The following is a 17,015-nucleotide window of genomic DNA, read 5'->3' as shown; positions in this document are numbered from 1 at the left end:
TGCTCTCTCTCTCTCTCTCTCAAAAATAAATAAACCTTAAAAAAAAAAATCAAAGTCTGCTTACATAGACACACTGCTGCTGTGGGTCACTCTTGCCCAGCCCAAGCAGGTACTGACATTTTAAAGAAAGAATATGTCTGTCAGAAGGTTTGGTCTTGGTGGTGATAGGAATAGGGAGGAGATGGGCCAGGACTGTAAAAATAGACAAAGAAGTGATAGAGGGGCAGGTGTTGGGCATAGCCTGTCCAGGACTTGGGGAAGCTTGTGCTCTGGCCTAAGGACACAGCCTGCTCGGTCCTGGGCCACGTATAGCACTTGTATGGCCTGGTGCCTTTGGGTGCCTGAATCCTCCAACTGACGTCCCTGAGTCTGATTTCATCCTCACTAGCATTCTACTACCTTACAATTTGGCTTATCAGTTGGCATGCCCGGGTACATGCTGACACAAATGTGTTCGTGACCACTCTGGTTATCATTGAAATCAAGTAGTCTGCGTCTCAGGGTGCCTAAACACATCTGAGTTAGGGGGTGCCTGGGTGGCTCAGTCAGTTAAGCGTCTGACTTTGGCCCAGGTCATGATCTCATGGTTCCTGGGTTCAGGCCCTGCATCGGGCTCTGTGCTGACAGCCCGGAGCCTGAAGCCTGCTTCAGATTCTGTGTCCCCCTCTCTCCCTGCTCCTGCCCCTGCTCACGCTCTGTCTCTCTCTCTCTCTCTCTCTCTCTCAAAAATGAATAACCATTAAAAAAAAAACCCAAAACATCTGAGCTAGGTTATTGGGACTCTGCCTGTAAGCAATGACTCTATTTTTTATGTGCTGACAGAATCAGGTTCTATATCCAGGGGTTTGGAGCCAAGCTCCAGACTATGATCAGTTGATCAAAAGCTGATAAGAGCTGCTGGACAGTCAGCCAGAGCCTCCCACGGCCTTCTGCAGATGCCCACTCTTGGAATCTGTGCTTTTCAAACTTGTCCAGCCTCAGCCTTGTCCTTATTGGCTGCTCTGTAGGACTCTATGGCTCTTTTGTCATTCCAGCGTCGAGAATTGAATCAGAGCTAAAACAAGGGTCTAGGTCATAATAAGCGATGAAGAGTTTCTTTGAAAGCTTCCTTGCTAAGGCACCTTGGAATTTGACTATTTATTCCAAATATATAACAATATTTCCAGGCACAGATAACACCTATCCCCACAGTTATAGACCTTTAGGAGTTTTGTATTGTTAAAACTTGTTTTTCAGAGCTTTTACCCTGCATACAGAGCCCTTTTGTGGTAAGAAATGTCAGAGTCATGACTGAACACTTTGAATTAACATGCACAGTAAACAGAATATCAAGTGCGTAAACCTTCACGTAGGTTTGTTTTACGTCTTTCAGCACCCATGCTTTTTCAAAGAACGTGTACATCGCGGAGGGCTGCACGCATGGTGATAATATGGTTATAGCCCCCAGACCTCTCCAGGGCTTCTGTTTCCATGTATGCAGCAAAACACAGTGGTCTGTGTTTTCATGGACCAGGGCCATCAACAATGATCAAATTAACTAGATAACGGCCAGGTACCCACTTCACTGTTGGCTGATGTAGCTCTTATGTGGCGGGCAACAATGTTCTGGAGCTGTTTAAAGCTTCTCAAGTTTGACAAGTGTGGGTATAAGCTGAGAGAACATGAGGTGGGGCCTGGAATTCTGTTAACTATTTCCTATATATGTAGAGACAGCTTGAGAAAAATGTTTCAAAATTCAGACAGCAGAAAGCTTATACCCCTCACTGAATCCTGATTTGCCAAATGACTGTTCTCCCTCAAACCATTCAGTTTGCTTCTTCAGGAAAATGTATTTTCCATGCTGTTAAGTATTAAAAGCAGTTGACACACTTGACTGGCTTATATTGGGTAAATCTGATGAAACATTTGAGGTATTTTTAAAGAACTTTATTTTGAAGTAATTTTACACTTTTGGAAAAGATGTAAGAAAGTATAAAGAACCTTTGCACAGCCTTCACCCAGATTGTTACCAATTATTAACATTTTGCCACATATGCTTTCATTCCAAATCTCTCCCCTCCTCCTTCTCCTGCTCCTCTTCAAACACACACACACACACACACACACACACACACACACTCACACAATGATCTTTTTATGGACCACTTGAGAAGTAGGGCCATCATGTTCCCTTACCCCTAAATACTTAAGTCTGTGTTTCCTAAGAACAAGGGCATTCACTTACGTAACCACAGTATAAATATGAAAAGCAAAAACTTGAACACAGATGCAACACTGCTATCTAATTTACATACTTATTCAGATTTCTCCGGTTGTCTCAATAATGCCCTTTATAGCAACACTTTTTTATTATTTTTTTTAGGATCCAGAATCACACACAGTATTTAAATTTCTGCTCCTAAAAGTCTTTTTAGTTTAGAACATTTCATCAGGCTGTCTTTGTTTTCATGAAACTGATCGTTTTCATGAGCAGAGGACAACTATTCTATAGACTGTTCCCCAAGTTGAGTTTTTGGCCTCTCTCCTGATTAGATTTATGTTGCCCATCTGACATTTGGATCCTGGGTGTAAGCTCATGAATGTGTTCCCATCGTTGATGATATTGGCTTCCATCACTTGGTTATGCCGGTGACCGCTTGCTTTCTCCACTGTAAAGTTACTATTCACTCCCTCTGTAATTAGTAAGTAATGAGTGAGGAGATGCTTTAAGGGCTATATTAGTACCCTGTCTCCCTCCCCTGGTTTCCGCGTCCCTGCTATCCTCTGGGAAGGGGTGTTTCATGCATGTTGTTTGTTCCTCCTTCCCCAGTGGTGATCATGTGTGCAAGCAGTGACACGGTCCGGGGCATCATGCTGGCAGCGCACAAGCACGGGATGACCAGTGGAGACTACGCCTTCTTCAACATCGAGCTATTCAACAGCTCTTCCTACGGTAAATGCTTATACCGCTTCCAGTCTCCCCTCCCTCGAAGGTGTCAAAACGAGGTCATGAGAAAGCGAGTAATTTGAATTACCTCAATAGATCTGGTTCCATAAAAAGGGTTTTAGAAATCTGTGATATTGAACACTCTGGGGACTTCTTGTAAGTTCTCACGCTTTTCTTCTCTGAGAACTCAGCAAGCAGATACCTCATACTGGTGATGGCAACAGACTTGTTTGGGAGTGAGCATAGCTCTCTCCAGTCCTCCAGATGGTTGTAAATCCAGGCCCTAAAGACCCCTCCTCAGTGTGTTTCCAACTGCAGGTTGCCACCATGATTGACTATCGGAAGAATGTTAGTGAGATTTGGGCATAATTTTTAATAGGATAGACTAGAATATATCAACATAATAGAACATGCCAAAGTGTATTACACATTGCATGTGTATTATTTCATAAAACTTTTATTTTGGAAATATAATTGTATGTGTGTATATATTTATACACGTTACACATGTGTTTGTAATGGGTTATAGTGTGAAAGTAAAACAACTATTACTGTAAATTGAGGTAAAACCTTTTAAAAGCTACTGCTCCCAGCCCCTCTTCCTTCCAGATTACTGCCCATTAAGCTTCTCCTTTGTAGAAGTTCGAGATCCACCAACACATATGATTGAAAGAATATAATTTCTTAAAATGGATCTGGGGAAGTTCCCAGTGTTCCTGTGATGGAGGGTGTTTAAGAAGGCCATGAAGATCACAGATACAAAACATTTTCTCCCTATGTGATTAGGGCTCTCTCTGAAGGAGACAGTATAGAGCAATGGCACATTTTCTTAAATACTGCATCTTGACTGCTCAAAGCTGAGCAGTTATAGGGAATCATAAGTGTGCTTATCACAAATGGCTTGTTTATGCTGAGCTCGACTTCCCAGTTCTTGCTGTTGAGATATGGTTAGACAGGATCTAAACATCGAAGCATCCACCTCAGTTTCCTGCTCTGATACCCTGGCTTATTCAAGCAACCCAAGCAATAGAGCATTGTGCATAAACAGATAATAAAACACAGTTCTCACAGGGATAAACAAAAGTTGATGAAACACAAGTAGCTACTGCTTCCTGTAGTGGATAAGATTGGAGATTTGAGGCTTGTAGGGTAAACACCATGTTTTTCCTCCTTGCTGCCATGGTTATCTTTCCCCTTCTCTTTGCATAAGCAAAGTGCTGCTTTCACTTTTTGACCACAGATCAGAATGTAATTATGTTATTGGCTATAGCATTGAGTTCACTGAGATAGTAGTAGAGACTGGTGAAAAATGAAAAACATTTATCCTGAGTTTTGTAAGTTGGTAATGCAAACATAGTATTTATTTGGAGAAAATGATGTGAATGCACAGTATAAATGGGCCAGGGCAATGCAAATATTAGGTACCGGAATTTCTTGCATCTGCAGGTAAAGCTTGTATTACTTTTCCTTGCTAATTATAATACATGAGTATTAAGAAAATTTGAGAGAAATAGAAAATCACAGGGCAGAAAGTAAGTTACTATAATTCTGCCACCCAGCTAAAAGTATATTGATAATATGTAGAAGCATGTACGTCTTGCTTATTTTATAAAAAAACATATTTACGAAAATATTTTTTAATAAAGTGTTGATACTGTTTCAAGTGTGGCTACATAGTATTTTGTAATGCTGATATGCCATCTTTATGTAAATAGTCTGTCATTTTTCAATATTTATGCTGTTCTCAGCTTTTTACTATTAAGAACAGTCCTATATTGAGTGGCTTTGTATGTGCGTGCACACATGCACATACACATAGTTATACATACATATTATCTGTAGGATAAGTTTCTTGAAGTAGAATTTCTGGGTCAAAAGTTTTAAGTTTTGATAGATATTGCCAAGTTGACCTCTAAAGAGGTTTACCACTTTATGCTTTTGCAACAAGCTATGAGATTGTCTGTTTTTCTGCATCCTTACATCATCTAACTTTTAAATTATTTTATATATTTGAACTTCTTTTTATGTCCATAAGCTAAGTTTTTCAGTTTCTTTATTTATATTCTGTACCATTCTTGTTGAGTTCATTCTTAGAGGTTATGTTTTCTGGTTGTTACTATGATGGTGATCATTTCCCATTACATTTTATAATTGTAGTTGTTATGTAGATAAGCTATGAATTTTTATTTATTTATTTTGCAAGAATTCCACATATTAAATCCTCTGTTCCAGTAGTTTTTATATCATTTTCATATAGGATAAGAGTTTTTCCTTCATTTTGAAGTTGAATATATATTTTTCTTTTCTTATTGCATTGGCAAGAACCTCCAGAATATTATTATATTATATATATAATATAATATATATATATAATATATATATTATATTAATTTTTGACTTCTTGAACTGAAGTACATGTTAAGGTATTCTTTTATTTCTAGTTTCTTAAGTGTGGTTTTAAAAATTGGAAATGAGCAGTGAATGTTATCAAATACACTTGACATATACTTTTAATAAATTTCCCAATATTGAGTCCTTGTAGTATTCTTGGAATTAAGTACATTTTGTCATGATGACTTTTTTAGATGCACTGCTGATTTTATGTTTTTAGAATCTTATTTAGGATTTTTGAGTCTATATTCATGAGTGAGATTGGACAGTAGTTTTCTTGCCTTGAGGTGGTACTGCCAGTTTTAATATCAGGTTTATATTAGCTTTATAAAATTAATCGGGACACTTTCCATTGTTTTTGTGCTCTAGAACAGTTTATATACCATAAGAATATTCCTTGAAAGATGGAAACAATTCAACTCTGTATCTGGACCTAACTTCTTTTTAGAGGTAATTTTTGAAAAACTTAAAAAAATAGTTTTGAAATAATTTTAGACTTAAAGAAAATCTGCAAAAATAATATAGAGAGTTCATGTATATCTTTTACCCAGATCCCTCTAATGTTAACAACCTAAATAACCATAGTACAATTATCAAAATAAGAATATTAACGTTGGTACAATACTACTAACTAAACTACAAGTCTTATTTGAAATTTACTACCTTTCCTCCTAATGATCTTTTTCTGTTCCAGGATCCAAACCATTTAGTTGTTGTATCTCCTTAATCTTTACCAATCTGTGATATTTTCTTAATCTTTGTCACTTATGACCTGACACTTCTGATGAGTTTGTTATTTTGTAGAATGTCTCCCAGTTTGGATTTATCTGTTGTTTTCAATGGTAAGATTGAGTTTAAACTTACTTGGCAAGAGTACTACAAAAGCGGTGCTGTGTCCTTCTCATTGCATTATATTAGTGTATAATCAGTGTAATTTTGGGTCAACTTTTTAAAACATATTTTTTCCATGAATTCAGTTTTTCTGCTTCTTGAAAATTTAATTGCAGAGTTACACAGTGTACTCTATATAACCTACAAAGTATCCTTGGTGTTTCTGATTAGGTACCCTTTCTTTTTCACCTGATGGTTGTCAGGTTTTGGGCTCTGGCATCAGTCTCTCTGAGGGGCTGTGCTCTTGGCAAATTGATGCAACCCTGCCCTCCCCCGCAAGTCTTAGTTTCTTCTAATGATAATAATAGTACTTACTTCTTCATATCAGGCTGAGTAATAAATGAGATAATGTATGTGAGATACATAGAAAACTTGTTGAAACATAATGAGTGTTTAACAAATATTAGCTTTATTATTAGTGTTAGTTTGCTTTGATGATTATATATAGTACTCAAAAAATGGTAAGTTCATAAACTCTTCTTGGTATAGTTTTATAGATAAGTTCAGGCCATACATTCCATTAACAAATTAACCAACTTTATCTAATACAGCCTAGGAATGGATGTAGGTGCATTAAGAATTACATCTGCATGCAAAACTCCCACCTATAGTGATTTAAACAAATGTAGAGGTTTATCCTTTACAGAGGTGGGCAGTTGAGAGCAGAGGTGGTCGTTCCATAATGTCATCAAGGATGCAAACTTCTGTTTTTTGGCACCTTTAATCTTAGTGAATGGTGTCCATCCTCAAGATCACAAGATGGTGGCTAGGACTCCAGGGATTGTGTCTTCAATCTAGGCAAGATGAAGGGGGAAAGAGACCATCTCCGTTGACTCAGTTCTGTTTGAAGGCTCTCTGGAAGCCTCTCTCATTAACTTCTTACATATCATTTGCTACCCCTAGTTGTGAGGGAGGGCAGTAAATGTGCGCTTTCAGCTGGACTCATTGTTGTCCCAAATCAATTTAGGAATCTGTTACTAATGGAGAAAGAAGAATGGATGATGGGAAACAAATGTCCATGTTTGCCACAGACCCTGAAGCCCTTTCCTCCTCAGAGTAGAAGCAGTAGACAGAATGTTATGGCAGGCAGGGGGACCTGGACCAAGATTCTGGTGTCCATTATCAGTAAAGGGTCCTCTCTGAGATTTTGTGCCTGAAGAATCAGATATATGTTCAGGAAAAGTTTTTCAACATCCTCCTCTCCCTGTGCTTCCCCCATACAAGTTCTAGGAAAAGGCTCTCTTTTAATTAATACTTAACTTGCCATTGGATTAAAAAAACATATGGGCACTGTGTTCATATTTACTGATTACTGGATTGTTTGGTCTTGATGAGTACTCAAAAAATTATCAGATTTGCCCAAATTATATTGTTACAGGAATTCAGAATATACTATGGGGGGTGGGGGATTCAAACGATGGAAAATAAGACCGAAAGGATAGGTTTAACAAAATCTAGAGAGAAGATGATATATATTGCCTTGTAGAGTTTTTAATAGCACCTCTTGGCATTCTTATTCATTGGCATTATTGTCTTTGGATGTAAGTTAGGTGGCAGGTTATTTAGGTGATCCTGTCCAGGACTGTAAGATTACTGTAGAGCTTTCTTGACTTCCTGATTAACTCAGAGAGCACTAATTAAGGTGAAGATGAAAGTGAAGTAGAGCTAGGTGAGGCACATAAATTGACTTGCTAAAAGTGGAAAAATAGAAACATTGAGGAGAGATTAGATTTATTATGTTTTGCTATAAAAATAGTATATGCCCATTAAAGTCAGTTTGTGACCATGAGAAAAGAAAACGAACTTTCATACAATCTTTGAACTGTAACATTTAGACGCTTCCTCCTCTGATCTTTCTTTCTGTGTTACTTTGTTTTTAACATTTTTGTCATCCCATTGCATTGCTCAGTTTTAAAGCTTGGAACACCCCAAACTCTGATGAAATGAATGTAGAGCAGGTATGGCATGGCACCAGTGTTTGGAGTCTGTCTTGCATTTGAATCCTGCCACTGTTGTTTATTAGCTAAGTGGCTTGGGGCACATTAATTTCCTTGAGCCGCAGTTTCCTTGTCTGGAAGGTGGCAATCATACTTAGATCTTCTTCATGGAGTTTTTATGAGGAATAAAGAATGAAATGCTATAGAAAATGCCATTCACAATGGAATCACGCAGTAAGTGGTGCTGTTATTACTGATGGGAGGAAGACTGGACCAGCCTAGCTCATGACAAGCATTTAACACCTAGACATTTGGAGAAGGTAGAGTGAGGCAAGGTCAGTCCAGGTGAACTCCAGGCATTCATTTCTTGGATGTATTCTGTGATATTTCAGCTTGTTATCCCAGTGTGGGTACCTTTTGCCAGTTCCAGCTCCCTGGCCACAGGAGGGCTTGATGGTGAGCAGGTTACTTCCTCTTTCACAAATATTCTGTGCCCTTACTCTAAATGCTAGCTTGGGACTCCGTGATGTTTAAAACAAAACAAAGCAACACTTTCCTCACTCCTGAACCAACTTCAAAGAATCACCTTCTCTGCCCTACTTTTCACTAGCAGACTTCTTTTTCATCTTCTTGATCCCTTGCTCAGGAGCATTGAAAGAATATGACATTAGTGCTCACCACTCTGAAAGTGCCATCATCAGGGTCACCAATGACCTCACTACCAAAGCCATTGGCCTACCTCAGAACAAGTCTCTGTGCCTCTAAAGCAGTGCTGTCCAGTGAAACTTTCTGTGACGCTGCCTCTGTTCTGTTCTAGGTTGCCCAGTATGGTGGCTACTAGCCACACAGAGCCATTGAGCACCTGAAATGTGGCCAAGTGTGACCGAGGAACCAAATTTAAAATTTTATTTAATTTTAATTAATTTAAATGTAAATTGTCACACATGTGGCTGGTGGCTGCTCTATTAGGCAGCACAGCTCTAGAGAATTTTGTATTGTTTCCACCCATTTGTTTCTGGAAATCCTGTTTTTCTTTCTTTCTTTCTTTCCTTCCTTCCTTCCTTCCTTCCTTCCTTCCTTCCTTCCTTCCTTCCTTCCTTTCATTTATTGTCAAATTGGTTTCCATACAACACCCAGTGCTTATCCCAACAAGTGCCGTCTGCAATGCCCATCACCCACCTTCTCCTCTTCCCCACTCCCTAACCCTGTTTTTCTTGGTTTTGGTGGCACAGCATTCTTTGGTTCTCTGTTAGCTCCTCTCTGTCTCCTCTTCCTCCTCCTGCCCACTAGAAACAGCATCCACAGGGTGTCTGTGCTCAACGCTTCTCCTTCTCTTTCTTATCCAATGTGGTCACTCCCTGGTTTCACTTGAAGCCATTTGGAAATGGCATCCAATACTCTCTAGTGCTCACTCCTTTTTCTGGCTTCAGACTGCTATTTCCAACTCTAGCCTGGTGTTGTCACTTGGGCATTCTGTAGTTAGTCACCTTGGGTTGACTGTGACCCTAACTGAAGTCATTACCATTTCCACCTCATATCCCTCTTCTGCCATCTGGCTCTACGCTTTCCTTTAATAACATCCCATTTTCCTTTCCTCTTTGGCGTCATCAGCGACGTGCCTCTCTTTTTGTTGTCCCTCACTCCCTAACTCTTCAGAGTCTTGAGATTCCTCTTGCACTGTCCTCTGCTTTTATTCTCAAGGACTCTCCCTCTTACGATTGTAAAAGCAGTAAATATTTTGTATTTATAATTTACTAGATTCAGAAAAATGCAAAGAAAAGAAAAGAAAAGAAAATTTTCCTAACTACCCAAAGAGCCATGTTTAGTTTTTTGGTGTGTGACTTCCCATTAGAGCCTCTTGTAACCTCTTGCCTGGATTACTGTGGCTGTGAACCCTCCGTGTCTCCCCATTCTAATCCATTGCTATTTCCCAAGGCATGATTCTGATCATGTCATTCTTCTGTTACACTCGTAAATCTCTAGAGGCACCCAGTTGTCTACTGAATTAAATTTGTCCTCGCTGATGGGGCATCATGCCAAGCTAACTCTGCTTTTCCAGTGTTCAACACCCTGTGTATGGGAAATGTTACTGACATATTACAATAAGAAATGCCCACAAAAGTGAGAAGTTACAGTATCAATTATGGTTGTGACAAGGGAACTATTAATTTTGCTCAGATTTATTTAAGCATTATTGTTTCCATTTTTTTTTTTCTAGAAGACAAAACTCTACAGTTATTCCTCTTTGGATTGTGGTAGACAGATTTATTACATTGGATTTCACTTCTTTCAGAAAAGAGTGTTTTCCTATTTCATAACAGAGATAGTTACTGTTTCCAGTTGTATATGTATTTTCTAATTCCACAGAATAAAACCCTTTAGGGTTAAGTATTTTCTTTCTTCTGTGTCTGGAGAATACTCTTTCCCGGAGCTTAGAAACTCTGACCCTCTTTGCCTACAAAATACCATTCCTTTTGAGTCTTGGTATCTCAAATCAATTATAAATGAATCAATAAGTATTGATTGCATGCTTATAAGAAATGGGTTCCTCCTTGGGATGAAGAATGTTCTGGACATTCTTAGAATTGGGGGTCTTCCTGGCAAATGGATCTGGCTCCTTAACAGAGACTGCGTTGCCTGGGTCTTGAGCATCCCGCTGGGTCCCCTGGCTGGTGGCAGTGGCTGTAACTCACTCACTACGGGCACAGCTGCTGTGCACGTTGCAGCTTCCTTGGTGTTTGGGAGGTTTCATATGAAGGAGGAGGACTTTGTCAAGTTTTGTTTGGTGGCTTGAAATTTAATCTGTGCTCATTGAGAGCGGATCTAGTCCTTAATGAATTCTGTCCTCAGCTCTGTCTTATTTATCTTTTAACAGCTCCCTGGCACAGAGTAAGCAATTAATAAATGGTTGCTATTAATAGGATTATGGTTATACAGATGCCCCCACAAATAAATTCTTTGCCTCTGCCTTTTCTCATGCTCTAGACTGAGGCTCCCAGCTGCCTACTTGATGTTATACACATTTGCACCTTTGCCTGTGCCACAGGCTCTGCCAAGCACGCCTTTCCATCCTGCTCTCCTTCTATTAAAATCCTATTCACACATTTAGGACCAGCCGATACCTGCTCCTCCACCTCCCTCGAAACCATCCCCCTTAGGAGTGTGGGAGCCTCTTGCCTCTTCCTGTACCCTCTGCATTGTTTCTTTGTATTCCCCCGTCTCCTGCTATAGTAAGCTAACTGTTACCCTGTAATAACTTCAGTTATTTACGTGTCTATTTCTGAATCCCTCTTTTTTTTTTTGAGAGAGAGAGCGAGAGAGAGAGAGAGAGAGAGAGAGAGAGCGAGCATGAGTTGGGGAGGGGCAGAGAGAGTGAGAGAGAGAGAAGGGGAGAGAGGATCCCAAGCAGGTGCCACACCCAGTGTGGAGCTTAATGGGGGGCTTAATCTTATAGCTGTGAGATCATGACCTGAGCCGAAACCAAGAGTCAGATGCCCAGCTGACTGAGCCACCCAGGTGCCCCTCTAAACCCCTCTGTGATGGTGGTGGAGACTGTTCAAGACGTTCATGACGTGTCCTGTGCTGGCTATCACAGAACCTTGTGTGTGGTATACAGTTAGTTAGTGTTTGTCTGATTTAAGCTGTGGTAGAAGTTCCAGAGCCACCGACTCTTTATGGAGCTTTGTCTGTAAGAGCAGAGTGAGTGCCTCGAGCCCTGGCTGCACACTCCCCAGGCATCCTCACTGCTTAGCTGCTGGGCTCCACGTGTCCACTGTGGACTAGGGGCTTGGTGTGAACAACTGACTTTGATGTTGAACTCTAGCGGGCTGAATTCCTTGTTGTATTTCCAGAGATCTGTAGGGGTCATAATGGTAATTCATAGAAACAACAGTTTATTGCCACATGTTGGAAGCCCATGTTTCCTTTTGGGGTCCTGCAGGCCACATATTTCCTCAAAAATGAAATCATAACGAGAAGAGTAATGATTCTTATCCGTGTAATCTGCCTTTGCTTTTGTGAGAGGGAGTGCTGTGAAGCAGGGAGGACCCAGTTTCTCAATGCCTCAGTTTCCTCATCTGTAACATAGGATAATGTGCCCGAATCACAGAGAGTCTTGTAAAGATTCAATGAGTTTATATGTATAAAGTGCTCAATAAACAGAGCTTTTATTGTTATATATGTCCAATAAATGTTAGCAATTTTAATTTTGTTACTATTGATGCACTGATGAATATTGTCCAAAAAATAATTGTTATGGTGCTCCCAACACTACAGAGATATAAACCCTCGTGTTCACCTGAGCTGCTTTTATTCTGAAGAGATTCCAGAAATATTTCAAAGAATATCAATAATGTCAAACTTTTCCCTGTGAATGGTGCCAGCTTTATCATACTTGTGCATAAGTCTTGTGCACAAGACTTGTGTTGTCACACATAGACTTTCCTGTCATTCCACATCTACATAACATCAGGTTTGTTGCACAGTAGTAACAACTCGGTTGACCTCCACAGTTGATTGTAGGTATTAAAAAAATGTGAATGGAAAGGAAGACAAATTTACTTCTTACTCCTCCAGTGCTGGATTCTCAGGTGCTGAAAATTACAGTTATGTGGTTGAGGCAGTGAAGTCCACAGTGCTTTTATGTTCCTCTCCCATTTCAAAGGAACACGTGTCCAAAAGGCCTTCTTCTCCTTTGAGGATCTTGATGTGGTCATGTTATATCCAAGTGCAGAACTGTGACAATACCGCTTGCCCCAGCTGCCAAAAGTAACATGTAGTGACACGCTGCAGCTGAAGAGGGAGAATGGTCCCTTTATGGTGACTGCCTTGGAATTATAAATATTTTTCTTTCTCTGTAGGAGATGGCTCGTGGAAGAGAGGAGACAAGCATGACTTTGAAGCTAAGCAAGCATACTCATCCCTCCAAACAATCACTCTACTGAGGACAGTGAAACCTGAGTTTGAGAAGTTTTCCATGGAGGTGAAAAGTTCTGTTGAGAAACAAGGACTCAATGAGGAGGATTATGTAAGTTCTTGATTATGAGCCGAGACCTTCAGCATCCCGAAAACAGTCTTCTAATTAAATCAGAGGTGACAGTGTCCTATTCTGAACCATTCAAAAATCCCTAGGTTCACGTCTGAATGTCACTGAACTTTTTGTCTTTTTTTTTCTGACCAGTTCCCCCCTCCTCCATGTCCGTCACCCCACTTTTCCAACTGCTGCAGGAAGGAGAATTGCTTTTTGTGGGTACTTGTGGCCATGCTGAGCAGATGTCTATACACTTCCAAGGCTTATTCGACTGGGAGCATGGTGGGGGAGAAGATGGACGAAGGAATGCCAAAGTTTTGCATGCCTAATTTTTCCAAAGCTTGATGGCATAAGATATTTTGGGTTTTAGAAGGCTCTTTCTTTCGGCCATCTTTTTGGCGACTCTGCTTTTCTCTCCTGTGGTAGCGTCACTTCCCCTTGGGTATTCTCGAGCTTCCCACTCCATTAGTGGTGTTTTACTGATGCATTTTCCGAGGGTGGACTAGGGTCAGAAGCTTTGGCCACACTAAGGATTGAGCAGAGAACTCATCTGAGAGGTGGCACCAAAGACAGCCGGCCACACCTCACTTGATGCCATTGTTTTGCTGCTTCTGGTGTACTTTGCTATGCGGGCGCTCAAACTCTGTGTCCTTCCAGCAAATTCTTTTCTCAGAGCAGGGTGAGCAGTGCACTCCTCAGGCTGGTTGGGGGGTTGTGTGTGTGCCGGTTTTCAAAACTGTTCATTCCACAGAGTCCAAAGTGGAAAAGGAGCACCTTCTTAATGATAGATATATGGCTTTGGATAGTCCTTGCCCAAAGTGGATAATGACCATCTTCGTAAGACGAGCTTCATTTGGTCACTTCCAAACAGGGCCTCTCTCGATTTCCTTATTTGAAGGAGTACAGGGTGCAGACATTGTCCTCAGACAGACCTACATTCAGAGCTTGAGGTGAACACTTTTTAGCAGTGTGATCTGGGGCAAATCGCACAGTCTTTGTCCAAACTACTGCTCCCTGTTGGAAGGATTACAGATAATCTATCTGAAGCTTTTAGTGCTATCCGCATCACAAAGTTGGAGCTCAATAAATGAGGCCTCTTTTATGCTATTATTATATCATACCTGTCTTTGTAAGAATGATTTGCTATCAAATAATGTACAAAAGTTCTCATGAATATATTTATTCATGGCTTAAATGTTATATATGTGTATAATATACATGTCATTTAAAATATATACATATGCATACATACCGGATGGTTCTGATTTAGAAAGCCAAAAGGTGTGTGTATACGCAAATGTGAGCCATGTATGTAATTTAAAATTTCTAGTAGCTACATTTTTTAAATGATTTCAGGAATAGGATTTAGCGATTTATCACTTACATATAACAGCCAGTGCTCATCCCAACAAATGCCCTCCTTTTAATGCCTCTTGCCCATTTAGCACGTCCCCCCACCCAACATTCCTCCAGCAACTGGCAGTTTGGTCTCTGCATTTAAGAGTCTCTTATGGTTTGTCTCCCTCTCTGTTTTTATATTATTTTTGCTTCCCTTCCCTTACGTTCATTTGTTTTGTATTTTAAATTCCACATAGAAGTGAAATCATGTGATATTTGTCTTTCTCTGATTTATTTTGCTTAGCATTAATACACTCTAGTTCCATCTGTGTTGTTGCAAATAGCAAGATTTCATTCTTTTTGATCACTGAGTAATATTCCATTGTAAATATATACCGCATCTTCTCTATCCATTCATCAGTCAATGGACATTTGGGCTCTTTTTATAATTTGGCTATTGTTGATAGTGCTGCTATAAACATTGGGGTGCATGTTCCCCTTCAAAACTAGTAGCTACATTTTTAAAAAGTTAAAATAACCAGGTCAAATTAATTTGAATAATACATTTTTTTTAAAAAAAATTTTTTTTTTCAACGTTTATTTATTTTTGGGACAGAGAGAGACAGAGCATGAACGGGGGAGGGGCAGAGAGAGAGGGAGACACAGAATCAGAAACAGGCTCCAGGCTCTGAGCCATCAGCCCAGAGCCCGATGCGGGGCTCGAACTCACGGACCGCGAGATCGTGACCTGGCTGAAGCCGGACGCTTAACCGACTGCGCCACCCAGGCGCCCCATACATTTTATTTAATTCACATATAAAATGTTCTTTCAACGTTTAATCAATATAAAAATTATGGATGAGATTATATATTCTTTTTTATTATATAAAGTCTTTGAAATTCAGTGTGTGTTTTACCCTAATAGCATGTCTAAATTCAGTTCAAATGCTCAGTAGTCATGTGACTAGTGGCTACCATATTGGAGAGTGAGTTCTGAATAATGAAAGAAGTAGAACTTTTGCAACAGAGACCAAGTTGAAGGAAACCTATGATAGTATTGTCATTATCCAAATCCTTTGCCTCAGGAATAGGAAAGAATGTAAAGGGCACTGAGCACATTTTGTTTGGCCTCCTACCTGAGGCTGTTGAAGTTAAAGTATTACAGTAGAGGCTGTCCAACACAATGATACTTCTTGGGCAAAAGAAGTATGTATCTTTGTACCTGCTACAAAGATCCATAACATATTCCAAACCATGTGTCAGTGCTTTAGAGATTAGTTGTAGTTGTGGATTTTAATACTGCTTCCCTCTGATGATGGGATCATTAAAACTGACTTTATAAATAAATAAAAATTATGAGTAGAAATTAGAGCTAGTTATAGTAATTTATTCCAGTTCTGAAAATATGTCTACTTTTCATACTTACGTGTGTTTTAGTTGGGCTCTTTTGAGTTCATCAGGTTAGTTTAGACAGGAGGTTGTGGGGGCTGTTGTGGGGGTTATTGTGGGAGAGGGAGCTGTGGGAGCCAAAGACCCAGGAGCTGGTGCAGCTGGGACTCACAGGTGTGAGACTTTGCTCTAATGCAGCAGGAGATGTTTAGCACAACTAGAAAGACTTAGTGGTCTTCATTCTAGGGCTCAGCTCCTTTCTAGGTCATTCTGCTTCTCTTCTTTGTACTAATGGGTTGTCTTATCTCTTTACTTAGAATTTCAGTTCATGACACTCATCATGGGCTCTTCGGCCTCTGCTATCGATTTCAAATCCAGCAACTTTGGTGGAATCTCTTATTAGTCCTAAAATTTACCACTTATTCTTTGAACAATCACATGGCTTGTGGATAGAGACAATTTTCTTTCTTTTCAATTCTTCTCCTAAGTATGCTTGATTGAAGGTATACTTCATTAAATTAAGCATATTAAATTAAGTATATTTTATTAAAGCTTTTAATGGCACTGGCTAGGATTCCAGTACAGAATTGAATATAAGCAGTGATAGTGGACATCCCTGCCTTGTTCTTAACTTTACTACAAAGAACATATAACACATTTCATATCTGTTCATATCACTGTTTAAACATAATGTTGAGTGTGAAGTTTTTGGGAGAGTCCTTAGATTATGGAAGTTCCCTTCTATTCTTTGTTGGTGAAGTTTTGTTTTGTTTTGAAAGAATTACATATTTTGTTGGAATAACTGAAACGAAAATAGCATAGCAAGCATCGAAGTTTATATAATGTAGGTTTAAGTTTATATAATATAGGTTAGGGGAAAGGCTTTGGACACAGGTTAAAAAAATTTTTTTAACGTTTATTTATTTTGAGAGAGAGAGAGAGAGAGCAAGCAGGGGAGGGGCAGAGAGAGGGAAACAGAATCCCAAGCAGGCTGCACGCTGTCAGTGCAGAGCCCGATGTGAGCTGGATCTCACAAACTGTGAGATCATGACCTGAGCCGAAATCAAGAGTCAGACACTTAACTGACAGCCACTGGCACCCCCAGACACAGTTT

General features: G+C 39.8%; 1 protein-coding gene across 2 annotated transcripts in view; it reads left to right on the top strand.

Annotated features, from left to right (window-relative positions):
- NPR3 (natriuretic peptide receptor 3) overlaps positions 1-17,015 on the top strand; it is a 71,541-nt gene that overhangs the window by 11,273 nt on the left and 43,253 nt on the right. For both annotated transcript variants that reach the window (XM_047074201.1, XM_047074195.1), the window contains exons 2-3: positions 2,810-2,932; positions 13,005-13,171. In XM_047074201.1, the coding sequence (XP_046930157.1) occupies positions 2,810-2,932; positions 13,005-13,171 (290 nt within the window). The remainder of the gene's footprint in view (positions 1-2,809; positions 2,933-13,004; positions 13,172-17,015) is intronic.

The sequence above is a fragment of the Lynx rufus genome, unplaced genomic scaffold (genome assembly GCF_022079265.1).
Source record: "Lynx rufus isolate CCGP_SWC_20201006 ecotype Redwood Valley unplaced genomic scaffold, mLynRuf1.p SCAF_1, whole genome shotgun sequence".
NCBI classification, from domain to species: Eukaryota; Metazoa; Chordata; class Mammalia; order Carnivora; family Felidae; genus Lynx; species Lynx rufus.
The sequence above is the reverse complement of the archived record's forward strand: the minus strand, read 5'-3'. Positions and strand labels throughout refer to the sequence as shown.